Source organism: Magallana gigas, chromosome 3, assembly GCF_963853765.1.
Source record: "Magallana gigas chromosome 3, xbMagGiga1.1, whole genome shotgun sequence".
Classification (NCBI taxonomy): domain Eukaryota; kingdom Metazoa; phylum Mollusca; class Bivalvia; order Ostreida; family Ostreidae; genus Magallana; species Magallana gigas.
In genome coordinates this window covers 5,514,634-5,541,895 of record NC_088855.1, presented here as the reverse complement: position 1 = coordinate 5,541,895, position 27,262 = coordinate 5,514,634, and the positions used below count along the sequence as shown (strand labels likewise).

The window sequence follows — 27,262 nt, the reverse complement described above, 5'->3', positions numbered from 1 at the left end:
TTTGTGAAAAATATATATATATTTATATACAGTCACATTAATTTATTCACGTTACAAGTATATAACTATATACACAAAATGTAGCATTATCATATGTATTTTAAATATTATCTTCTCTCAAAGTCTGCATATCATATCTAAGTGTAACCTCTACTTGGAAAATTTATATGTGCAACAGTAGGTGTAAACTTAAAAGTATTTACGGGTCAAAAATTTATACTTAATGAAAGTAAGGTTGGGCTCATATTTTAGAACTTGAACCTTGATAAGTTATAACAATTAAGTTAAGAAATATGTAAGAAACAAATTAGCATGCTTAGTTGTTGTGGTGTTTAGATATTAAAAATGTCCTGCATTGGTCAATCGGCTTTGTTTATTGTCAATCACTCGGTTGTCAGTTTTGAATTACTGGTTAGGGTGCACACCACAATTTTGATAGATTCAAATTTAATGAACTACGCATCTGATTCACAGCACTTGCCTTTATTGCATGATGTTATTTGCTTACCAAACCAAGCTTTAGATGATGATCAAGAAAATGGTGATAGGTGTTGATTGAATAAAAACTTGTTCATCTTTTTTACTGTTACTTCATTCATTTCTCTTTTTAGATAATTTTTTATGTCAGGCCAATTTTTTAACAAACATTTCTATAAATATTTGTGTGTGTGACATGTTGGGATTAATCATCATAAAGTTATTCAGATAAGGTACAGATGATGAGACAATGTTGATTTTTGGGTTCTGCAGGAAGGGCAGTGATCGGCCAAGTTTTATCCTGGCATCCAGTGTAGATGGGGATGATTCCTCCGAGGTGACAACGACAGAGAGCAGCAGTAAGGAGGGAACCCTGGAAAGCACAGAGGATGTAAGTAAATGAGGAAGGGGCAGGAGAAGGGGGCTGTTAGAAAGAAAGAGGGAGGATGGGGGCAGGGTGAGGAGTAGGGGGCTGTTGGAAAGTGAGAGGGGGGATGGGGCGGGGAGTAGGGGACAGATGGAAGGATAAAGGGTTAGGAACATTTACAGTGGGAAAGCTTAGAGAAAATGGAGGATGTAAGTAAATGAGGGGTGGAAGCGGGGGAGGGGGTTACTATAGGGAGTAGGGGGCTGTTGGAAAGTAAGAGGGGTGGTGGAGCAGGGAGTAAGGGAGGGTAGGAATAGGAACATTCACAAAGGGAAATCCTTGATAAAACAAAAGATGTAAGTAAATGAGGGGATGGATGTGGTGGGTTTGGGGGGGATGTGATGGGAACGTTCATTATGAAAAAGCCATGAAAGCATGTGAGACTTACATGTGTATGTAAGGGGGAGGGGTATTCATTAATTTAGAGAAATACTAGTACATTTTATGATCAGTAAATCAAAATAAAGAATGAAAGGAACTGATAAATATCTTATGAATACTGAAAGGTGTGATGGGTAAAATTTTTTAATATTTTAATAATGTTTAAAATCTCAAGCCTGCATAATGTTAAGTTCATTTCAATCATATCACTTAATAGCTCTGTTAGTGTCATTTCAAACATTAAACAATTGTAACCTGCACTGTTAATTACTAGTATATAATAAGTGCAAGTGTTTAAAATATGAATACATGTATAAATTAAGATGTTAACGCATGGATCCACTTCATTGCATGGTGCCTTTATACACATTGTCTGTGGAGATATATATTGGTAGAGATAAGTTCCCAGCTCCTATCGGCCAGCAGTCATCCTGTTTACACAACGTTAGCCTCTGGCTTTCATACAACATACTTGAAATATTTCGTACCTTTTGGCATCAGAATTACTATTTATGAGTGAGTGAGCTGATCCCTAGGAAACTGCTGAGTTATCTGTATGTATCGGCTAGGCACGTGACAGTGTATTTTTAGGACACACATCAGGTGTAAAACATACCTGTCACCTTGTTAGGTGTATATATCCTACCTGTGTGTTTTCTGTTTTTCATCAGTACAAATTGTGGATCTTTGGCCTCTTTCATCAGGTAACCAGTCTTATTGTGTGTGTTTGTGGCTTTTAGATTCTATTTTGTTTTTGTTGAAGTTTTTTGTTTTCGCATGTAAATTTTTCTTTCACTTTTGAAATATTTGTTTTGTTATTGTGTTGTGCTAAGTTTAGATTACAAGACCGTTATTTAAAGAGTTTATTTTACCGTCTGTTTTTAATGTTGAATACACTGTGAAACATTATACCATAAGCTTGTATTTTAATTGCTGTAATAAATTTAGTTACAATGTTTGAAACATCATGATATGTTATACATAGACCTGTCATCTATTGTATTTTGACTACCTGCAGGTATGTATGTGGCTTAATTTATGCATGCTTGGCATTAAATTGAAAATATATAGGTTTTGTTAGGAGAGAGATCGATAACTGAAAGGGGGAAGGGTAGGTTATTATCAAAAAATTTTACATATAAGTTTGTAAATATTTTAGATGGAAGTCCCCAGATGATCACTAAATCAAGTTTTATCATTTGTTCAGGTAAATTGTCAGGTAAATGTAGGTCAAGTTCAAATGAAGATCATTTGATGTCCATGGAAAGATATATCCCACTATAAAAGCTAGCCTGCAATGGTTAAAGTATCCTATTAAATTCCACTGAGGCAAGCCTTTCAATACACAGCCGCCGTGTTGTTGAGATATATTTAATTGAAATTTCCAGTCTCACTGACGTGCTGTGAATTATAAGGTATAATTTATTATTATCAATCATTTCTCAGGACATGTAGAAATGAAACAGATGTAGTAAGAGCTGCCTCTGTTGAATTTGATTGACCTGTAGTTTTTTCTCATGATAAGATTCCGTGCAGGTTTTTCTTGGTTTTTGTACCATCCCCACTGTTTTAGTAGGTTGTTTATTTCTCGACTCTGAAGCTCCACAGACTAAACTGTGTAGATCTCTTTGGTGGATCTGGGTGAAATGTTGTGATATAAGGGCAGATCCTGAGAATCAAATTTAAAGGAGTCATACCTGTGACCAATTTCTTCTTCTGATGTTCTGAATCTGTTTACAATATAGGCCATAGTTATAAATCCTGACTATTTACATAGTCATAAGTTGTTTGACTGTGGTCTTTGGATAACCAAAAGGGGGTGTGTTGTAACATTTAAATATTTACGATACACACGCGCAGTTTCATGTATTTCTCCATGTTTCCTCCTCAGGGCACTGGAATTGACGCAGATGTCGACGAGAATGATTCTGATGGTAGTGGTAGTTCCGGAATTTATGAACCCATAGATCCGGACTGGGAATCCTACAAACCCAAGGATCCCAGTGGTCAGGATCAAGAGCCCCCTGTTCTACCACCAGGGAGAAATCAGAACAAGAAAAAAGACGGCAAAACCATCGGCAAAAAGCTGAAGAAATTGAAAGGGAAACTTGGCTCAAAACAGAACGAATCTGGTCTTCCAAAGGTACCTTCCACATCATCCCTCACATCCAATGGCTCTTCCTCCGGATTGTTAAAAAAGGTGGGCAAGATGATGAAGAAAACAAAAGCCAACGGGAATCAGTCCCGTAATGGCGAGGACCCTGAGGAAGTCGGGATCTGTAACAGTGAGAATGACTCCAGTGATATTAATGAGGATATTTACGAGGACGAACCAGTGCAGTTACGCCCTCATGTTGCCTCGTCTGGTGGGGAGGACAATTCTGGCTCAGATATTTATGAACAACACTATGAGCCAGACATAGACAGATTGCCCCCTAGGCCTCCACCCCCACCCCCCACGGCCCCACCAGTTCCTCCGGTACCTCCCAGGTTATCCCTGCCCCCTGTGCCAGACAAAGAAGTGCCTCCACCACGACCCCCATCCACAGGAAGAATACCACTTAAGTCTCCCGGGGATGATACTCCTGCTTTACCCCCAAGGAACAGGATTTCTGGGAACATTAATCTGGATATGGTGGTCCCTATTAGTCCAGGGGGGTAAGTGAAACTGTAAGGGGTAAGGGAATAATCTGTAACTACCAGTAGTATTCACACAATTAAGGTGATGAAGGTATCGATAAAAAACTCAGTGATACTGATACATTTAAAATGTTATGGGTGGACACTATTTTTCTCATAACTTTTCCAGTATATATGGTGAGAATATCTCATTGGAAGAGTATGTTTAAAACTGGTGGTAAGCAACAATGCCATAGTAATCCATTTTGTTTGGAAATTGATGATACAATGTACTTTCCTTTATGTACCATCAAACACTGGTATCTCACCTGCCAATAATTTCAGCCGCTCGGGACCCACCTGGCACCCCTCAGCAGAGAGTTACCTACATGGACACAATGTGAAGGGGTCAAAGTTCAATGACCATATGGACGGGGGTGGATCCAGCAGTTCATCAGATGAATGTGGCATGGTTAGAGGTAAGTGTAAGATTAGAACAGTGTAGTATTTATATACAGTCATTTACAAAACCTGTTATATTTCATATTGTATTTGGGCGTTGTTGAATGTGGTATGGGTAGAAGTGAGTATAAGATTAGCACAGTCTAGCAATATGTAGTCAAGAAAACCTGTTAAAGTACATGTAGGAGATGTGGATCTAATCAGCCAGCTTTCATCATGTTACATAACCATATAATTCAATGAATTTTTCTCCGATGGCATTAAGTGATATTGATGCTGTTTATTTTTTTAAGCACTCAGGGAGTTTGATAAAAGTGCCATTGTGAAGCGTTAAGATTAGGAGTGCTAGGTTTGTCTCAGATTCTGGAATGAAGCTGTTAGTCAAGTATTTTAAATCAGGAAAAGATATTTTGGTTTCCAGTTACCTTTTTTTTCTTTCTGCTTTTTTTACTGCACGAAGTAGTACTGAATCTTGATGTTTATCAAAATAATTCATGCCAGTTGCTATTTATGAGATTTCATGATGGATGAATTGACGATGTTTATTTACATTGCACAGATACTGGCTATATTGAGCCTGACCCCCCAGTCAAGAGCCGTGGGGGGATGATAAAACAAGAATCCATACCTCAGGAGCCGGCCCCTCCCATCCCCCAAGTTCTACGACGAGAGTGAGTTTATCAAGTTCACTAAAGAATTGTATTCTAACCTTATTATTGTAACATGTAAATAGCATATGTTCCAGTACCTGTAATGTATTCAGATTCTTTGAATTTTTGTTCATGCACAAGTACCGGTATTAAGTCAAATATACAGATGTAATAATGTTATTAATATTCTAATTAAATCATTAATCTAAATTATTTACAGTTTTAAGAGAAAGCTTATAGATTTGAATCACTCAAAGACATTGATATTGTCCATTGGGTTTATGTTTGCTCCATACAGACCTTTTTTATAAATGTGTGTGTGTTACAGGAAGGAGCCCCTGAACAAGCGGCCGTCCTCTGGGTATGCTGGGTTTAAGGAGGTCCCCCAGAACTCGGTGACCGCCCCATTTGATGACCTGATGACATACAAACGACATCTGGACCTCAAGGACGAATTAGATGACATTCCTTACATTGACATGGTAAGTACTTATTAATAAGCTGATTTCTAGGCTGAGCCATTGTCTTTTGTTTCTGTGATAATTTATATCATAATGTCCATGTACAGTAAATTTAAATTATTCACACAAACAAGCGAGAGTATGTACAATTGAAATGATCTTTGTTCATTTTTTTTTTTGTTAGGTTCATTTTTTTATCATAAGGTTGCACAAGACATACTTTTTTCAAGCTCAAGGTTAAAGTTCAAACCAAAGATTCTGTGATCTGGTATGTAAGAGGATGACAGTGTTTCCCTGTATTTGTTGTAGAGTGAGGACCAGCTGTATGGGACCCTGGACAGAAGGTACACCTCCAAGTTTGAGTCGGAGCCTTTATATCAGTGTTACCATAGAGACATGGTGTCAAGGTCAAGTCGGCGACACACGGAAATGGCGGAGCTCAGTGAAGATGACGATGAGGAGGAGCCAGTACAGATGACATGTGAGTCTGAATTGTTCATGTTTTGAAGTATTATAAGTCATGAGTCTGTTCACTTTTTGAAACTTATAAAAAATTAGTGTATAGAAAGATACCATTATAAATGCTGTGTGTCATTGACCTTGGACATACTGACTGATTCACAGAGGGTTGATCTATTATGATACCTATGTTTGCACTTATTGAAGTAATACAGACTTCATGTTTAATACAAGTTGTAATATAGACTATATACTGTTACGACAGTGCCCGACCGTGGGGAGAGGATCTACGAGGCGGTAGAGGACATTGACGAGGTGCCCAAGAGCAAGAAGTTGTCTACCCTGGAGATGTTTGGGAAGACAGGCTCAGTGCTGAGAGCTCTGTGGGCCGATATGCCAGAGGTAGGTCTCCAAGGTCATTCCCCTCACAAGGTTACAGCAAAGAAGCACTCAATGAATGAATTAAATCTGTGTCAGATTACACCTACGGGTTAATAATATGAGGAAGGTGGTTGGCTCTTGAATCATAGCAATTTCAACTGATTCACAGGATTAGTCATTCATGTTGTGCTCTTTGTCATCTGTAGCCTATTGTGAGGGGTACATTAAGGACATGTAACACAAACAAGCTGTTTTTAATCACATCAAATAATCAGTAGTGGTCTCTCCATTCAACAATGGTATTAGCTGAAATACAGTTTTTCTGCTAATTTTCCATGGTTTTTGAAGTCTATGTAGTTAATAAGCTATATTTTTGTCTTCATTTTTCATTGAGTAGTTTTTGTAATTTAGATCTCTTTATTATTCCCAGAAGTGACAGATTTCTTGATTTACAGTATATATGTTTCACAGTGGATTAAGTTTCTTTCTTTGTTTATAATCAGGTGAAAGAAAGTGGAGCACTGGCAAATATTTCACCACATGAAAGAAAAATTCAAGAGGTGAGATGTTAATCTATAGTTCTCTATAAGTTATGCTTCATGTATTAACAAAAAAGAAATTGACAGCCATCAAATAATGGTGAATTGCATTATAATCTTAAAAATTCAAAATCTAGTCAGATTTTTAAAATAATTTTATAAACTTGTATATAATCTGTATCAATGAGCAAGATATTAGTTCACCAGTTTCAGGCTGTGTTAGAGATTATTACATAGAAGTTTGTAATTTTTAGGCTATGTTTGAGATTATTACATCGGAGGCGTCCTACTTAAAGAGTCTAAATGTCTTGGTGGATGTGTTTCTGATGTCTCCAGAGTTCTCCTCCGAACACTCGGACCGCTGCGTGATGAACAGATCAGAACGCCATGTTCTGTTCTCCAACATTGGCTGTGTCAGGGATACCAGCGAAAAGTTAGTACACTGCAAGTTTTTATATGGTGTATAATTTTTGTGTTAAAAGTGTACATCAGTACACTATATTAGTTTAGCTTTTGAACAGAGTACCTGTATTTTACTGGTATATAAAACATGACCTGATCAAGCTATTGGTGGTTATTGAAATGTAAAAAGTGCATTAACAACTCAAATTTTTTTTTTTTACGATTTGTTGCATTATTGACTGATTTCATTACAGCTTCCTTTGTGATTTGGAGACAAGCTGGCAGAAGTCGGTCTTTCTTGAAGATATCTGTGATATAATTTATAAACATGCAGCCAATAAGTTTGAATGCTACGTCCGTTATTGCACCAACCAGACATTCCAAGAGAGGGCCACCCAAGAACTGCAGTAAGATATTTCAAGGATATCAGATATTACCTATTCTACATGTTACAATATGTAAAGTGAAAACATCAATACATGTATTCAAAATACAATGTAGCAAATAGGAGTCTGCCTGTATACAAAAATTTATCATGAGTTTCCAAAATTAAACATTGTTCAGATGTTCAGTACCAAAGAGTTCAGTGTCTTAAAATGAATTTTTTTTTTTACTGCAGGAAGCGGCCTGAGGCATCTGAGGCAATCAAGCGCCTGGAGAGGAACCCCGCCTGCCAGGGTCTCCCCATGATCTCCTTCCTGCTGCTACCCATGCAGAGAATCACACGGCTCCCTCTACTGGTGGACGCAATCTGCCACCGCCTGGAACCGGACACCCCCAAACACAAGTCCGCCTGTAAAGCCCTGGACGCTCTCAACAAGGTCTGACATTTACTCACCTGTAATTCATTCATGTAGACTCAGAACTATAACGAAAAATAGTGTTATGTTAATGAGTTGAAATGTTTGACACCTATATATGATATTTAGTTATAATACACTGATATGTGCAGGTTGTCAAGAAATGTAATGACGGAGCCAAAAGAATGCAGCAAACAGAACAGATGTGCCATCTAGTCCGCAACCTGGAATTCAAAGTCAAGGTAGGGAAATTCAATGAAAGGAAAAAAATAACTACAGTTTACAATAGTCCTATACTCTCAAAGAAAGCTGTGATGTACCTTTTTGGAAATTTTATTAAATGTTTTAAGTTTCAAATGAAAAGAATAACTTCTCTTAATAATTTTCTTTGACAGATTAAATATTCATTGATAAGTGTTAGTTAACTTTGATTATCAAATAATATTAATTAACAGGTAATTGCATTTCATGCTATTTTGTTTTTTTTTCTTTTTCAAGGAAATCCCGCTTATATCAGCTTCCAGATTTTTAGTAAAACAAGGGGAGCTAACTCGTATTTTACCAGACTCAACCACTAGAATTCCTTTTGGAAAGAAAGGATCTAGCAAACAACAGGTCTACATCTATCTGTTTAATGATCTGCTCATCATCAGTAAGAAGAAAAAGTAAGTCCACCACTTAGATCTTAGTGAGTAATATCTGCCTGTTTATCAGCAAGAACATAAATAAGTTAATTACCACAATGTCAGAGCATTACTTATTCTTTTTCAGTTATTATAAGTAAGCTCAGTATGTAAAGTGCCAGATAACGCCATCTTTCTATAACTGTGTTAATTGTCAGCCCCTGTGTAATATATGTGTATTTCCTGCACAAGTAAAGCACCATTCCCTTGTACAATTAGTACATGTACATTGGTATAGGTGTAGAACATTTTTTATTGAAAAAAATGTGATTTCCAATTATGCAATAATGTTTAGATTTGGTTTACAGTATTAATTTAGCAAGCAAAAAATGTAGTGGTACTGAATAAGATAAACAGATGCATGTATTTCGGAAATGCACTCATCAAGAGATTGTTGGAAATTACTGATTGTACCATTGTATATTTGGAGATTGTTTTAATTCCCCTTTCAGGTGCAGGAGTTCTTACTCCTTCACACCCCAGAATATATCACAATTATTGTAAGTAAACTTGAACTTGGGGCATGATTACGTCTCATGCCAAAAAAGGGGGACAACCCCTGCTAAGCGCTTGTGGTGATGATATTTCTCAGACTTCATTATCCATCTTGCTATTTGTCAAGATGTTCTTAGTGTCAGTGCCTCTCATTTTGACAACAGCATTCGCATCTCATCAAGTTTGATCAAAATGAATGTTTTCTTTTCTGAGAGAGTTTGGCATGCGCATCTACAATCAGGACAATGTTCTCTGTTTTCCAGACTTGATCATTGAGCTGTGAAGTTAGTGTGTTAGGTTTCTCCAATTAATACAGTCATATATTTTTTTTTCAAGCATACTTAATTCTGGATTGTAAGTTCACTGATAAGTACACAAGCTCCTACTTAGATTTATACATTTGTGAGCAATTGAATGCCATTCATACATGTATAATCTCAATAGAATATATTGATTCTATGTAAAGTTATCATTGTGTAAGAACAACTGCAGATTATCTGTTCTAACAGTACTAACTCATTCTGTCATGTCTTTCTCATCTCCTCTGTCTGACTAAATGTTTGCTGATTCTTAGATATCTACCTGTAATAGACTAACTCTCTGTTTCATATTTAAAAATTGAACTTCAACAGAACTCTGTATGCCGGTATCTATCACTCGAGGGCCCTCCGCTCTATGTACAATCTATGAATATGATCATGCATAACAGTGAAATGTTTCCATGACATTCATTCATTATACACAGTACCAATTTTTGAATATGTTGATTTTAATAAAGTTCTTACCAATGCAAAATGAGATAAAATGAACATCATCCAGATTTTGGACATTAAGTAATAGTGTGCTGAAAAAAAAACACCTCAGTAATTGATAGCATTGCTGGAACACAAGAAAATATTGAGTTATCTGAACCCATACATGTTTGTGATGAGAAAAATTAATATACATATACATTTACTCAGATATATGCATATACATGTGCACATACATAAATGTACATAATACATATACTGATATAACACTACCCATATCAAGGTTTCATTAATTCATGGCCAAGGCAACAATCTGTGATGTGCATGTACATTTCCATGTTTGTGAACTTGACTGTTGTAAATATTCATTTTAAAAGTCAGAATTTTATAATTTCATGTTTGTGTCCTATTTTTGTTATGTATTTATCACTAATGATATTTTACCTGATAGACAAATTTTAATTATTTATAGTAACAATACATACGTGGTGACCGATTACGCCAAGAGGAACAGTCTCCACGTAGAGAATTTGGACTCTGTGGATAAAACCAAGAAACTCTTCCCCACCGCTGCACCTAGCGGATTCAAGAACATGTTCATGGTGGCCCTACTGGAGAACCACGAACAAAAACAGGTGGAGCTGATCCTCAGCTGTAAATCTCTGTAAGTCAGACCACGTTGTAGACATCGAAAGAAGAAAAAAACATGGAGCATTGTTCCAGCAAATAGAAAACAAGCTTATCCATTTATTTAATTAACTTGTATTTCAACCTCAAATTAAACTTTTAAAAATGATTTCATTTGATTTTTCAGGAGTGACAGAACAAGATGGATTGATGCCCTTTCTCCTACAACCAAGGAGTCAGAAAGTGAGAAGATCTATGAGGAGTGGGGTATGTAAAGCTAAAGTTTAAACAATAAAACTTTGCTAAGCTCTTAACCAGTGTAACACTGGTGAAGAGAGCAGGGGAATTATCGTAGTGTCTACTGTGTGGTGTATTTAGCTTTACGGTGGTATGGAACACCTCAAGATATCAATGTGGATGAAGGTTCATCATATTAAAAAAAAAATCACTATTTTAAAACTGTACAAAATTTGCCCCAAAAATGCATTTTAAATATTCTTTGAGAGAAAAAAATTATTAGCTGGTGCTTTAATCTATTTTTTGCTGATAGAGATTAAGATTGTAGAAAATATCTATAGATTATAGTTTTTGCGTTGTTTCTTTTTAGAAAAATAAATCTGGTGTGTCACATTATGGTGGTGTTTCATCATCTGTTAAAATTCAGTGTTGTACAAATTTATAGCAATTTTTATACGTACTAATGCCTCAGAAACATGTAAAGAATTTATAAAGCTGTGTGTTATACATGTGATGAGTAATGATTTGTGGTCAATGTATCTTCATGCTAGGACCTTGTCAGAGGGTATGTAATGCTTGATTGGTGCCTGTTTGACCTTTAACCTTACCTGCATCAACCACACTAAGAATGTCCCTGTCCTTGATTTGACCTGACTGGTCTGAGACGTGTATATATATATATATATATACTTATAGTATGACAGCCACTGATTGATAACCAGTGATATATATAGACAGTCCAGAATGCCTCACTCAAATGCATGTGTGGTTTTGAGTGAAGTTAAGGTCATTTTTTGCATCATTGGCAGGCATTAAATGTCTGGGTTTTTAGAAGGTTTGATGACACAGGAGACAGTGAAACAAAAAAATTGTGACACAAAGTGACATTAGATAACATTGCAGACAGTACCAGGGCTAGCTGGTACCACTCCTTGGTCCTGAATGAACAAACTAGAGTCCATTCCTAATGAATGACTAGCAAGCTTGGCTCCTGACCTGCTTTACACTGTACACAACGCCATGAGAAATGAACACATCATAATGCACTTAATGTCCAGGGACTACTATAAATGTTTACAGTTATTCTCTGTTTGTTATGGAATGTATCAGTATTTGTACTTTGTGTTTTATTTTTCTGTAGCTTGCTTTGATGATTCACACTGTTATGTTGTTTTTTTTTAGACTGTCCCCAAGTACAGTGCATAAAGAGATTCAATGCCACGGAACCCGATGAATTAGGCCTAGAGGAGTCGGACGTCATTAATGTCTTCAAGAAAATGGCCGATGGTAGGTCAAGATAGAATACAGTCTGAAACACAATCTAGTTCTTAAGAGCAGGAATCTGCATGCTCTAACATTATTGTAAGATTGAGGATCTTATTCCACATGGCAGTAGGTTATAAGTCTTATTTGTCTGGAAGTAGAAATTGATCTTAAAAAGCAACTGCTGTTCACCTTCTTGTATTCACTTACTATCAAGATTAAGCAGAATAAAAAGAATTAAATGTTCTCTCAAAGTAATAATAAATAAAAAATTATAAAAAATAAATAAATAAAAAACCCATACTGATACTTACGTATTCTGTTACTATTTGATTAGGGTAGAAATATACAAAAGACCTGCGGTTGTGGTCCATTTTTTTTTACCGTTGTCTTATCATGGGCGTGATTCCTGTGTGGTCAATTAGTTGAATGATTATGGTTTTGTTAGATGTGATCATGTAGCTGTGGTAGTTTATTTCTCCCTACTGATATATTATTTTTATAATGCTGTAGTCGGTAGTTTATATTCAATAACTAAGTTTGTTTTGTTTTTTTTACACTGATCCTGTTGTGTAAATTGTGTAAGTACTTTTCTAAAAAAATAGTCTAATTCTGTGATTCCTTTGTAGGTTGGTATGAAGGAGAGCGAATTCGTGACGGAGAGAAGGGCTGGTTTCCCGCGGATCACACCGAAGAGATCATTAACTCTCATGTGAGATCGAGAAATCTCAGACTGAGATACAGACTCATGTTAGCTTCACAGGAATACAGCAATGCCACAGTGCAGGGTGGAGTAATCAGAACTTAGCAATATCTTGCACAGAATCGTTCATAGGGGTATGAACACAGCAGTGATCTGGTGCCGCGCCGCAGGATCAAAAGTGAGACACTTCGTGGTGCAGACTTTTCAGGATTAATTCCATGGAACAGACTGCAACGAGACACATGACCAATATGTCTGTGATGTACTTCTATTTAGTAAAAGAGATTGAGCTGATATTGACGTTACATTTGCCACAAGCTAAACACAGTTCGTTGTACTCAACATCAAGCTGTGCTGAGTGAGCGACACTGACTGCTTGGACATTCTGTGATTGACTTCAATGGTGCTTATCATGTTAGAGATCTAATGTAGACAAAACCATTCGTCAAGTGTTTTCATACTTTTTATGAAGGGTCACAAACTCCCATTAGACGTGTGTATAATTATTAAGGACTATTTTATCAGATATGTGTGTCTTCACTGTGGACAGGTGTATTGTCTGTCTCAGTGATGAAGACAGGCCAAAGATTTCATTGGACGACCAAATCCAGTGCCAGGGAATCAAATCATTGAGCATTTAGGGAATATTCTATACCAATCACAATTTTTTTACCTTATAATTTGTAAGAGTTGGTCTAAGACCACTTGGTATGACAGTTGTGGTGTAAATGACTGATTGCATTTCACCTATCCTTGTGATAATTGTCAGAGAACCAGTTTAAGTGACTGGGTCTCGTTGTGGACGTCGTATACCTTCAACAGACAGGTTACTCCGAGTCCATTGTCTCTTTCTGTGTATACATGTAACCATGTCATATGTTGATCATGATTATTTACAATTAACGTACATAGGCAGTGTTTGCATCCTTTATTTGTTAAGTTTTGTTACATCACAAGATATGTACATGTAGGTTGACATTCCTTGTTTATTTTGATAGAGAGAGAGAGAGAGAGAGAGAGAGAGAGAGAGAGAGAGAGAGAGAGAGAGAGAGAGAGAGAATGAATTGTGGATGGATTACATGTAACATATTGTACCAGTATACCTACAGTGTGGATGTTTTTTTTTTTATATTTTCATGTTTTATTTAATTTTTAAAGTTGTTTTTTTGTAATTGGAAATTTTTACAATAGCTCTAAAATTTAGCATATCTGTATGTGTTGATGTAGGAACTGGTCTATTTTAGTCTTTTAGGTTTTTGTTTTAATTTAAGAAAAACAAAAAAGAAATAACTCACCTTTTTAATTGCTTTTTTTTTTACACAGCTAGGGGGGTTTTCTTGTTAAGGAAGGCAGTTATTTTTTTGTATTATTTGAAGGTCTTTCATTTTTAATCCCTTTCTGAGTAACTTGAAGATTTGGATGGTTTACTTAATTAAGCAAGTGACAAAATATTTTATACATGCATTTTTTAATCATTGGTCGTCTGTTGAAGTATCATCCTCCATTTTCCTTTGTTACTAGATATATGAAGGACATGTTTACAATGTAATCATCAAACTGTTGCAGTTGTGAGCAGTTTTAAGATTTCCTACATTAATATTACATTGTATTTCAATAATCAACATGTTAAGCTTACGGTTTCTTTGTGTATTCAAATATCTGTTATCATTTTAACTGATAAGGAATAAAACGCTATAAACTTTGTGTTTATTTTGTAATGCTTCAGAAAAATTGAGGTTAAATGTTGGAAAATTAGATTTCTGGACGATTTTGTTAATATGAAATTTATCACCTTTGTATTTAGAGGAACAAGTTATTCATAAAACTAAATCCTCACTCAAATCAATTAACAACCCCACCCCGGTATACCACAATATAAAAATGGTGAGATTTCAAGCTTTTTTTATCAGCTTTTTAAAAATAGCGAAGGTGAATGTCATGTAATAATTTCGTTTTTCAAAGTTATGAAAATGACAGATATTTTCGTTATAAAGTATATTTCTTGAATCTGACAAATTAAGGCCCAATATGAACAGTGGCGTCAATGTTTTGACCTACAAAAGGTACGTCAAATTGAATTAAATCAAGGTTTGGGCAATGCGTTGAATTTCTCAGAATTTGTTGAATTGAACATATTTTGTTGGCAAATATTAAAAGGACTGGACACAGGTTCAAAGGTTTAGTTGTTTCCACATGATGTGTAAATTAACAAATAATACTGTCATACATATAAATTACGGTCACTAATCCCTATAAATAAAAACGAGAGTAGTTAATTTTAAGATACAATAATTGTAACAATAAAACTTCCTCATGAAAATACTAGTATGTTTAACAAAATATCACCATAAAATACAGTAATTAAATTGACTATTTTTTTTCTTTGATAGCGTTGGTCCACTAACTTTTTTGACACTATTTGTATTATACAAGTTTAATACTTATTATGTCTAGCTTAATATAAACAAATTAGTGAATTCTTAAATGAATTGTGTTTCCATTGTAAGGAAGTTCACTGTTAATGATATCAATTATATTGCAAATTGTTTAAAAAGCATCGCAAACCCGACTGGGTTTTTAATTGAATGACTCTTTTGTCTCTCGCTTTTTATTACTACCTTGTTTTAAATAACACTCGCACAGCCCTAGACCAAGAGATCATTGATATCAAATTATATTTCCTGGTATGCTCTTCAACTCTTTTTTCCCTTTTTTCTCCGCCTGAAGATTGCACAATGTATCTCTATATACTTTATTTGATAATCATTGCAAAGGTAAGGGTGTGACAAACAAATATCAGAAATGGAATTCCAAAGTATTTGCCTTATTTCCTGTCAAATACGAATTACAACAAAGCGGCTGCACTGTCCCTAGAATTGTTTAGCTCCAAAAAATTAAAATACTAGTAGTAAACCTATGACCTATATTATCTATCTATAATAAATTATACTGTAAGTCCCATGAAGGTTTTAAAACATACTTAGTATTTTGCGATTTCTTTAAAAGGAATATTTATCAGTAATGTTATAATGCATATATGAAATCAGCTGGTTGCATTTCTGAACGACTGCTCTCATTCAATTCTATGATGCATCGTCCGTGCAAGTTTTCTTAAGGAATAGTTTTTAACCAAGAGAGCCTGTTCTGGCGCCAATCCGTAGAGCAAGTTTTGAGACATGATTGGTATTTTGTGATTCTAGATGTATCAACAATGGGCAATGGACAAGGTCAGTCATGTGCTCAAAATTAATGAGACAAGATCTGCTGATACTAATCGGCTTTCCTATGGCGTAAAATTAAATAATTCCAATTTACTCAAATCACAAGAACCATTGAACTAGCACGTAAAATAACTTCTCTTTATGCTACACAATGGACAACGATAATAACTATTTATCTTCTACACAATTCGATTAAAAATTCACATGTACATTTTCTTACTTCTAGAATAATTATTCTCTAGGAACTTTTTTTTTTTACATTTCGTATCTATATAATAGTAGGTACGAGTCTAAAGCACTTGAACAAGGTCCGACTTCTGATATGGACCGGCAACTCAAAACTAAATGTTTATTTCGGTTTTTCATGTTTTCCTGTGTTTTGTTCCGTTATTTCCCCGATGATCGAAACAATAGTATAGTCGGAAAATAAATCTATTTGGGTACGAGTTTACCCGTGTACCATTAGACCATGGTTTCACCGAAATAGAATCTTTGATATATCTTCACGACCTTTAGACTTGATGAATTTGGAGGATGTGAAATGTACGCTCCCCCGTCAATTAACTTTTTCCCATATCTATCTTTATGTGAAAGGATGAATATGTACCTCACTGTGCTAGGAAGTAACTTCTAAGCAAAATACCAGAGTCCAATGGGCCTTCCTCATTAAAAACCTTGCGTGAACTCATTTAAACGGTTTCATAGTTAATCGTACAATACGCGTCACGTGACATAGATTCCGGCAAATGTGTTCGACGTGACTTTCTATATGCCATCAACCTTTATTTATTTTGTATTTCATGGATTTTAATTCTGATTACTAAGTTTTCCTTCAACATGTAAAAACCTCATATTAATTGCTTTCTTAATCCTTTGACAGCAGATCTGGTCAGTTTTGGCATAAACAATCCAAGAAATGTTTACTATTGTCTTGTCGTATTTTTGACTACGCTTGTATAGGGGGAATTCTATAACTCGCTTGCAGTGTGAGGACCCGTTTTGAAATGTCCAGTCCAAAAGGTTTGGGACGATTGCACTGAAATTAGAACAGGGAAGCCTTTAGACAATTAAAAAGTAGTCATGTTGTATATTTTATTTGATAAAATGAGATATATCAGAAAGGACACTATGTTTGTCCACACATGTACAAGATGGTCGGGCATCCCCCTTAGTCTCCTCTCGTACATATCGTGTATTTATCTGATTTGTAGTGGTATACTTTTTTGGTGTATTTAAGCTTTGTGCACTGTCAAACAATTTTAAAATCTTTTTCTTCATATTCAGATTGAGCATTTTAACGATTTTTTAATGTATTCACCGTATTAATCTCGATGCACTGACAAAGTTATTCATTGAGACTTTGGCATTTATTCAAAATACAGGGAAAGATTATCTATGCACGTTTATTTCTGAACTGTAAATACCATCTTACTTATCAAAGCTATATAATGGGGCTGCCATCTTCAACAACAGGTCATAAAGAGTCGCCAGTTTGGCGACGCCTGGTGTACAGTATGTAATATATACGCTGGGTCAACAGGACCCGTCATTGGAATACACCTCGAACTCTATTCACTTTGTGATTTATTTAATTTATAAATCCGAATACATATTTTGTACAAGAACAATGTATAGTTTGATCACAGAATAGGCGAAACGTGGTCCACCATTACATGAAATGACAGAAGTTTGAAGCATTGATAGTGTTTAACACAATAAGCAAATAGATGAGTTTTTGGTTTGTTGACAAAGCAATGATTTGATCTGTTTGTTTTGGACTCGGGTGTCCTGTATATGAATCATGATATATAAACATCTCGTAAAAATTTGTCCATGGGGTCTGGCGATATTCAGGAATGGAGGGATTGCTTGCATTTTAATGTAACGATCGTCTTCTTGAACTCTTCACTGATTAAATAAATTCTGTAGTATAGTTTGCAAATGATATATTTTCCGATGAACAGCATCTCAAATAGTAGAATCGTAATGTAAGTTCCCTTTTAAAAGAACATTGGTCCTTTTTTCCCTCAGTGACTAAGTAGTAGTAATTACTACGTCAATGCAGTCTTAGTCTACCCGAGACAGATCTAATAGTGATCATAGATAGTAATCTATTCAGTAGGGGTCCGTTATCATAGATAGTAATCTATTCAGTAGGGGTCCGTTATCATAGATAGTAATCTATTCAGTAGGGGTCCGTTTTAATAGTGATCATAGATAGTAATCTATTCAGTAGGGGTCCGTTATCATAGATAGTAATCTATTCAGTAGGGGTCCGTTTTAATAGTGATCATAGATAGTAATCTATTCAGTAGGGGTCCGTTATCATAGATAGTAATCTATTCAGTAGGGGTCCGTTTTAATAGTGATCATAGATAGTAATCTATTAGTGATCATAGATAGTAATCTATTAGTGATCATAGATAGTAATCTATTAGTGATCATAGATAGTAATCTATTCAGTAGGGGTCCGTTTCTGACGAGCTTCTATATGAGCCTATCACAGATATGTTCTTTTGATGGATCTGACCATTCCAGAATCGGAGACTTCAAGCATCGGACACGCCATAGAGTTCGTTGTTGTACCCCGCGGGGACTTGGCCTTCTTCTCTGTATTCTATATCCATGTCCATGTAATTTTGGTCGGAGTTTTCACGTATGGTACTTGGCGTCTCGTAACCAGTAGCGCCCTCTACCGGTTCACTGTAGTGGCCTGTACAAATCTCAAAGCTCCGCTCCGGAAGTGGAATCTCGTGATATGTCTGCTCCGCTTTTGGAGGCAGTGCCACGTCTGGAACATCGTAAATATTATATTTGTGATCACCGCTAGGCTCGTATGGTGGGGGGCTAGCTTTCTCATTATGTACAGATTTAAAGCAGGTTTCTGCTCCATCCGAAGGAAGCCCTTTTTTGACGGTGTCCGCGGTATCGTAAAAGTTTTCTTGTCGCGCGTAATGCGGCCTGCAGACCGCGTTGTTGAGCTGGTTGTCGACTTCTTCGTACTGTGGAGGGGGCTCCGATATCGTGCTGTCCAAAACCAGGTGTCGCGTGCTTTGGTTCTGGTTCCGCTGGAACGGGTTGAGGGCCCGGATGACGTAAGTCACGTTGTCAAACGTCACGGTATATTCTTGGTCTGGTAACTCCTTCCGCCTGAAAATCGAAAAACAAAATTATCTTAGAACTGAAGAAGACTAAAAAACGTCCATTACCTTGGAAACAGTGACCAAGAATTTAATCACTAACAAGTTTGGACCAAACTATGACAGAATTTTAAAGATGCATGAAAAGTATGGACGGAGACTTGCCTTCTTCTGACCACGACAAAGGCACAGACGAAGCCCCCGACGAAGGCCAGCAGCAGCAGGGACAGCACTATACCCGCGATTTCTCCTGTACAGAGAACCAAAGTATTAGTATATGAATTCAACATGTATATAAAGAACAGCAGGTGCGTGAATAACAGAGTAAATGTAAACCCACCTCCTTTTAGCTTTTTGTCTTGATTTTCTTGTAAGGCTAAAAAAGAAAAAAAGAATTTCCTTACATCGCATTGCGTTAATTAAACATACACGAATAAGTCACAAAAAAAACCCACCAAGCTGATGTTTTATTTTATAGAATACATTAAAAGTGATCGATGCCAGAGATTACAGCTTTGGTTTGGTTTTAAGTAGGGTTGATAGTCGAACTATTTGTTGTGTACAAGAAAGGTTTTACACGATGTTAATGCCCAGGACGATCACTGGGTCTTTATTAGTTCGATGAATCGCTGTCATCAATTAAATTCACCCTCTGCCAGTACAGACAAATTTTGTATTGTATTTTTCTCACAGACCCTGGTTTAAATTTATTGTTAAAATATTGAATGATTGTGGTCTATCTTTTATTTTGCATAAACCAACAAAATGTAAATATCCAGTGGCTTAAGAAAACTGTTTTTCATATACTTCTAGACCAATTCAAGCAGTCATGGAATAGTGAAATGTATAGAAATGAAATCAAAAGGTATTAACTATAGAATTTTTAAAACCACATTATCCTTGGTAAAATACTTATTAGATCTGCCTTTTTGTACTTTTAGAACAAGTAATGCTAAATTGCCTATAGAACGAGGTAGATGGTATGATATACCTCATGAAAACCGTATACATGTATGTACCATATATAACTGTATTGAGATAGGAGGTGAATTTCATTATTTATTTCAGTATACAAATATAACAATTAAAGATAAGAGAGTTTTATACATACCTTCATACTTCTACACACAACCAAATGTTTACAAATTTCAACAACTCTTTAATACTAATAATAAAAAATTGTTGATTAATCTGTGTAAATTCATTAAAGTTATAATTAAGAGAGTTAGCTTTCTAGGTTAATTGCTAATTATACTTTTTTCCTTTTCCATTTTTTTTCACTTTTGTATTGTCACTCTCCAATGCATGCAATGTATGTATTATACGTATTATTTTTCAATTGGTTTTTCTCAACACTGTAATTTATGCAGTTCAGAGAATAAAGAAATTGTCATTGTCACAGTGTTTGTACACAACTTATGTATAAACTTCCCTGTATTATTTTACCAGAAACTCAAATCAAAGACCGTGCAAAGTTTATGCCAAGTTCGCATACAACAAAAAACAAAAAGAAGGACAAAAATTATTCATTACAATGGAAAATAAATATATAATACTTCCCTAATTTTTTTGGATGAATGATCTCATTAAAAGTCATAGCACAACCATCTTTCATCTTCCTGTACACTTCTTGAAGGCACGTAGAATCGGGGAAATGGGGGGGGGGGGTTTAAGGAAAATAACAAAATTTATGTTACAACAGAATTTTCATCATACGGATTATGATTTTGAAGTTTGGCCAATTACGTTCTGTCCTTTTTGATGGCTTGTCACATTTTAGATGTGCTACTCCCTCCCTTTCACAAGCGATGCTGGGCGCCTGTCTTGACCTGGGTTTTGCACGTTGTTGGTTTTAATAGATAATGATAATAAACTAGTATTCTCAGTATAAATGCTTTACTGAAGAGGCAATATAAACCCCGTAAGACAATGCCTTCGTTTCTCAGGTACATGTAGTGAAATTATGACCATATTAATGTCCTCTGTTAAAATTATTACAATGGGTTAGGGTTATAGCCTTGGTTTGGAGGATGATGATCATGTTCAGAATGACGTTCGATTACGTTTGTTTTGTACAACAATCAAGTATATTAAAACTATTCACATGGACCAATTCTAAATAGTTACGAATCACACGGACATCAGACAAACACAAACACACATACCTTGTAGTATCGGCGGGTTCACGGGGTCAATGGCCGTGGTAGAGGTCGGGGTGGTGGTGGTGCTTGATGACGTCACAGTGGTGGTGGATGTTGTAGGAGGCGTTGTAGTAGTTGTTGTTGGAGTGGTAGTTGTTGATTTAGTTGTTGTTGTTGGTTGTGTGGTTGTTGTTGTTGTCGTTGGTGGTTTTGTTGTCGTTGTTGTTGTTGTCGTTGCAGGTCCCATATCTGATACAAAGAAGCGATTCTTCTATACAGTTACATGAGGTTTGAATTTGAAACTCTGCAATACGGTTCGGCATATAGACTGTGAGATCAAATTATATGGTGTTTAGAACAGCATGTACAAAAATTCATCGAACACACTGGCTAAGCGCTAAATATTAAGCAAAAATTCCAAATGAAGCCACTTAATGTGACGTGGGGATTATCAGTTTGATTAAGACCCCCCCCCCCTCTCCTTACACTCGACTGTAAGGGGAAGGGTGGTGGTTTTAATCGACTGCATATATTACGTACATGTTATCAAAGCATGAGTTTACTAATGATATGACTGTCCTCTATCTTATACATAACGTCTATATAAAGCTTATGTCAGCCTGTACACACCGTATCTATAACGTTTATGACTAACGCGGAACGTATGCATAACGTTTGTGTAAATTGTGCAGTAAATTATATGAAAAACGTGATATCCAATATAATCAAAGTACTGAAAGTAATGATGGACGGTGAAATTGTAATGTATAACAAGAAACTTATTGTAGCAGGACCAGTATGTAAAAAGAATAATTTATTTCCGGTTAATTCTAATCCAACGAGGATGAAAAATAAAAGATATATTTTGCTAAGTTTTACCAACCTTAAAACATATAATCTGTGAATATGGCGAACGTTTTGTCTTTGAGTATCTACATGTTTCTGCACTATATTGTGCCGATTCCTATTTTGTGTTTAAAACGATAAACTTTATATTTTCATTGATCTGATCTATTAGAAAACTTTTCAATGCATGCGGTGATATTGACTCAAAGCAGAAGTGCGACAAGTAAGTTCTATACAAACGTATCCAACCAAGATACGCTAACCAAAGTTATGGACGAGTGTTAAGAGTTCAGTTTAAATGATAAATTCTCGTATCACCAGGCAAGCGCTGAATTCGTTTATACACATTTAATTGTTGTTTTCATTGTTTTTTGTTTAGTTACAGACAAGTTAAATGTACCTGGCCAATCATTGACGGAAACCAACGGTCAGTCTCGCATACACGAAACTTCACTGTGTCTGTCCAATGATCTTAAACTATTTCGCTTTCACTCTGGCAGATGGAAAAAAGGAATATTTAATTCATAAAAAAGATTTTAAAAGTTTGTCCATGGTTATTTAGAGCATCCGAGTCTGACCATGATTTTCCTATGATATTTGCATAAAATTAGCACTAAGCGCGTGTATGCATCTGCATGACTAACCTTTTGGGGGGAAAAAATCAATTTATTCAATAAATATCAAATTATTTACATAGATATACGTTTGAAATTTTATGCATTCAAACATTTTCATCCACAAGTTCTACCACCGTTTTACTATGTGCTCATTTTCTGTTTAAAACTTATCCTTAACGAATTTAGCCTCTGTAAGAACGTTAGCCTATTTTTGTTGCATAAGCATACGTAGAGGCTATATATATATATATATATATGTATCACAGCAGTTTTTTTTAATGCTTTTTAAAATACTTACAGAATTCACAAATAAAAGAGTATGAGTGGAAGGGGGTATCACAGGGGTAATCATGCCAACGTCCACCGTCACTGTATCTCAAATTGCCGCAATCCTCACCACAGTAAAACAAGGTACATCCACCGGGCTGGTCCGGGGCCCAGTTTGTGTAAGTCAACGGGTGTCCTGGACAATTTAACAGTTCTTTTATTTAAACAGTCAAAATTTAACTTTAATTTCATAGCTGTCAGTAATAATCAGATGTCTCGTGGTTAATTTCAAAATAAATAAATATGAAAACTATGATTTCCCTTTAAAGTTACCTTCGACCCATTTCCAATGGCCCTCAACATCGAGGTCATGAGCGCCCATCCAAACTCCGTTCCTGCTCCAACCAAGACTTCTCAGGGAATCCATCAGGAAGTGCTGGATTTGCGCCGTCCGGATCTGGACCAGCATCCCACCACGTGACGAGCATGTGTCTCTGGCCGCGTACCAGCTGATTTCGTAGTTGTTGAACTGGTAACACTTTTCTCCAAACGTCTTCAGATAGGGATTCCTGGCCAGGTTGGAGGGACAGCGGTACATCTGGTCACTGGCCCGACACCCTACCAATGTACCATAAAACTTGGTCATTCACTTGAAACTGTTCGCAACTTAGAAATTTGAACTACTCGTCTATACATGTATGTAACTACGTGTATGTAATTGTAATTGAGTAAGATTTAAAAGACAATGGTTTCTGTATGATTCACTTCATATGGACATTAGTCATGAAATTAAATGGAAAATAAAAATGGAAAAAGGTACACTTTTATTTCAAATTTTTAAAATTTTCTTCCGATTTTGTGTTAATGACAAAATGGTGAGTGTCACAGGAAAGTACTTCTGGTTAATAAAACATTCCAAGGAATGACGCAAGGAAGTACTATCATATTGCCATTTATCGTTGTAAATTTTGCCTTTACTGCCACCCGGTAAAAAAAATCCAAATTTACAACATGACAGTACATACGTAATCATTACAAAGTAATGCTAGTTCATATTGAACGTATTCTAATTACTTGTCATATAATCCTATTATAGTCGATGAGACATCCCGAACGTGATACTGAATACCCCTATAAATGAAGTGTTCAAAATCTATTTATACATTTACTAATATTATGCGGGTCCTCTCATTACAAGTCAATATCTATTTTTTTTTAATTTTCAAACTACTGAACTACATGAAACAAAAATTCGAAAAGCGTTTGTTATTTCATTGCGCCCGCACGATGTAATCTTTTCTAACCAAGGGCTTACGATCCCCTTCTCCCCTCGCCAAACATTTGCAAGCGAAGATCACTATGTGAGATGAAAGGAAACCGAAACTTTACACACCCGGGCCAATAGAAGTAGACAGGAAAAATATACCGTCTTATCTGCCGATAAGGTGGAGGAATAAGGTGGCTCAAATGGAAATTTATTCAATTGTAATACACACATTAAAAAAAAAATTCTTTTTGATAATAATATAATTTTGAAAAAGTGTCATGTTGTAAATTTTTGAATTTACCGGGTGGAGGTAAGTACAAAATTTACAACATGACAAGGATGATAAATTCAAAATTTACATGACAAAAGGACAAATTCTATCTTTAATCAATTAATTAGAATATTCTATAATAAACACGAACAAAAAAATAAAAGCTTGAAGTTTAGGCAACATAAACCCCGTAAGCTTAATTAATGGGATACAAAATTATATTATTTCTAATAATATATTTCTAATAATATCATAATTATGAAATTATTTCTAATGTATAATGGGTGCACTCAAACTTTTTGTTGTTTTGAGTTTCTAATTCGTTCTTAATTAGACAATGATAAAAATATCACACCCACTCTATACAATAAAAGGAATAGAAGATTAAAGGTGATGCTATTTGAAGATTTTTGTAGGCAATCTCTAAATCAAATCAATATATTCAAAATATTACAAATGGATGATATGTTACAAGGAAGTTGGATGGTCAACTAATAAATCATCAGACTCACCTAAAGTTTGGGGTATTCGTTTGTTAAGCTATAAACTATTATTTACTGAAGAAAAAATCTTTACATTTTATCTGTTTACATCTTGGTATTTTCCTATATTTTCATACAGAGCTCTTCTTTTTAAGGAGACCAATTTAGTCTAAAAAACGGTCACGACCATCAAGCCCTCTTAAATATACATCTTATTTGAATGAGTTATCAGATACCGCTATGTTGATATTTTTATTTTCGGTAAATTTATCTTATCCTTCCTAATTATTATAGGCATTCAACTGCCTTACCCCCCCCCCCCCCACCACCTCCTTTATGCATTTATTATATCGGTAGCACTATAAGCCAATCTCTTAAAATGTGAAGTGCAAACTGATTACATCAATTAAAATATGAAAAAGATTGACAGGAAATCCATACTTTTCAAAGAAATTCTAACTGAAAAAAGAAGAGTAGGGGGTGTAATGGTATTCATACATTAGATGGTTGAGATGTTGTCAAGGCCTATAACATGTTGATTTTATGCATTCTTTATACATTATGTTATTTGAGATGATGTGTAATATTACGGGGTTGGGGTGGGGTGGGTTGGCAAACACTCTTAATTCATTTGATTCCCGTGACAGTTTATTTATTTATAAACATATATATATATATATATATATATATTTTACAACATACATGTATACTTTCAAAAATATTTCACAATATCGATGTTTTTGGTATTTGTGGCAGTAGGAGAGTGACAGACGTAATAGAGCTATCTAAGTGACTCCATTAAGTCAATTACATGTTAACAAACACAGCTACACTCAGTAGTAGTTCCCGGCCCTCTCCTCAAATTCATCGATTCCGGTCTATATAGCACTTATTTTCATAGAGAGGAAGATTCAGAAAACAACAACACAAATGGAATTCAAACACAAAAAATATTTTAAAAAAGAATATCGTGAAGTAAAGACTTGGTTTTTTTTTTATTTATCAAAATTGCATACCATATAATACTTAGACGGTAGGTAACCAAATCGTGTGAAGCGAAGTGTAAATGGGTAGATCGTGAGTAGGCGGACACTCGGGGTAACAGTCCTACGAGGGCGTCCAGTAGGAAGATGGGGGTGGGGGTAAATTGTTGTTCATGTTCTCTAAGTGAACGTTTCATTTGGTGTTGTTTCAAATAAGAACGAGCGATGGCACTCCATTGAATGCGCTGATTTTAAAGGATTTTTTTATTGACATTCAACGTACATGTATTTATCAAATGTCATTTACTTGGTATGAAATATACAGTAGATTTTAAACGTTTTCACTCAATGGTATTCAATATATATAGAATGTCATTTATACAGTGAATATAAAAGCTCTTTGGGCATTTAGACGGCTGTGAACTTCTAATAAACAACTGAACATAGCTATATAATTTTCTTCCCTGTGGTGAAGTACCATTATGTACTTCGTATCCATGTAAGTGGTCAACCCCCTCCCCCCCCCCCCCCCCCCCGGTGTACGGCTGACTGCCACATGTGATGGACAGGCGATCGGTTTAATGGCTCTTTATTCAGATTATTGACAGTCTATGTCTTCTATTTTTCTCGACCATTAAACAATGTTCCGACAACTGTTTTACAGTCTGGCTAATTTTATATACCATTCTTAAATACTGTTCATTTTCCTTCGAAGAAAGAGTGCCTATATTAGCTGACAGCTCATTAAACTACCAACCTATTCACCAAGTTGAGATCAGCAGATAAATTATACATTGCTGTGTATGTATCGATCCGCTTTTTGTAGACAGAATGAACACGATTTTTTTACATAATAGTAACAAAAGCAATAATAAAAGAACTGACAACAGATCACTAGCGTTTCCCAGAAGATTATCATAAGCTCTTATAATTTCGCCTAGAGTTCTTTATGTACATTCTCTCATTTGACAGTTATAGTAAACACGTTTACTTTAAAAACTTGGCACAAATTTATTTCAACGAAAACAACAGAACTCCACATATAAGTAAACTCACCAATGACAAGGAGTAATATCAACAATATCCTGTTCATTTTCACGAATGTTTCACAACTATACATATGCCTATGCTTACACGCATATGTAAACACAATCTGAATCTGCGTGAGGGGTCACGTGGTAAATGCTTCGGGGTAAGAATAAAGAACAG

The 27,262-nt window shown here is 35.6% G+C and overlaps 2 protein-coding genes across 16 annotated transcripts in view; one reads left to right on the top strand and one right to left on the bottom strand.

Annotated features, from left to right (window-relative positions):
- Positions 1–14,522, top strand: part of LOC105346586 (serine-rich adhesin for platelets) — a 29,229-nt gene extending 14,707 nt beyond the window's left edge. For 10 of the 14 annotated variants that reach the window (XM_034481055.2, XM_034481060.2, XM_034481051.2 and 7 more), the window contains 19 exons: positions 751–868; positions 1,957–1,989; positions 3,177–3,943; positions 4,250–4,383; positions 4,926–5,037; positions 5,345–5,498; positions 5,787–5,958; positions 6,202–6,338; positions 6,821–6,877; positions 7,111–7,289; positions 7,513–7,665; positions 7,878–8,079; positions 8,211–8,300; positions 8,557–8,723; positions 9,194–9,241; positions 10,461–10,652; positions 10,803–10,882; positions 12,035–12,139; positions 12,745–14,522. In XM_034481055.2, coding sequence (XP_034336946.2) covers positions 751–868; positions 1,957–1,989; positions 3,177–3,943; positions 4,250–4,383; positions 4,926–5,037; positions 5,345–5,498; positions 5,787–5,958; positions 6,202–6,338; positions 6,821–6,877; positions 7,111–7,289; positions 7,513–7,665; positions 7,878–8,079; positions 8,211–8,300; positions 8,557–8,723; positions 9,194–9,241; positions 10,461–10,652; positions 10,803–10,882; positions 12,035–12,139; positions 12,745–12,923 — 3,079 coding nt within the window. In that variant the 3' untranslated portion in view covers positions 12,924–14,522. The other 4 variants (XM_034481062.2, XM_034481061.2, XM_034481063.2 and 1 more) reach the window with 3 other exon arrangements.
- A 3,083-nt stretch (positions 14,523–17,605) lies between these two features.
- LOC105346587 (uncharacterized) lies at positions 17,606–27,262 on the bottom strand. 2 transcript variants are annotated; one of them, XR_010711732.1, is made up of 8 exons: positions 27,110–27,262; positions 23,384–23,668; positions 23,082–23,246; positions 21,345–21,569; positions 19,520–19,555; positions 19,345–19,429; positions 18,478–19,189; positions 17,606–18,395 (listed from the first exon to the last, which is right to left on the bottom strand). XR_010711732.1 is itself a non-coding variant. In XM_011455234.4 (7 exons), exons 1-7 carry the CDS (start codon positions 27,171–27,173, stop codon positions 18,589–18,591), a joined length of 1,461 nt encoding a protein of 486 aa, XP_011453536.3. In that variant the 5' UTR covers positions 27,174–27,262; the 3' UTR covers positions 18,408–18,588. The 2 variants fall into 2 exon arrangements, 1 of the variants encoding a protein (XP_011453536.3); XM_011455234.4 differs by lacking the exon at positions 17,606–18,395 and having other exon boundaries at positions 18,408–19,189.

Excerpts from the sequence above, each read along its gene's own strand:
- LOC105346587 (XM_011455234.4), bottom strand. The coding sequence starts at position 27,173 with ATGTATAGTTGTGAAACATTCGTGAAAATGAACAGGATATTGTTGATA. Across the intron at positions 21,570-23,081 it reads CTCTTTTATTTGTGAATTCT|ATATGGGACCTGCAACGACA; the intron begins GTAAGTATTTTA and ends TCTTTGTATCAG. Across the intron at positions 19,190-19,344 it reads TTTGTCGTGGTCAGAAGAAG|GCGGAAGGAGTTACCAGACC; the intron begins GCAAGTCTCCGT and ends TTCGATTTTCAG.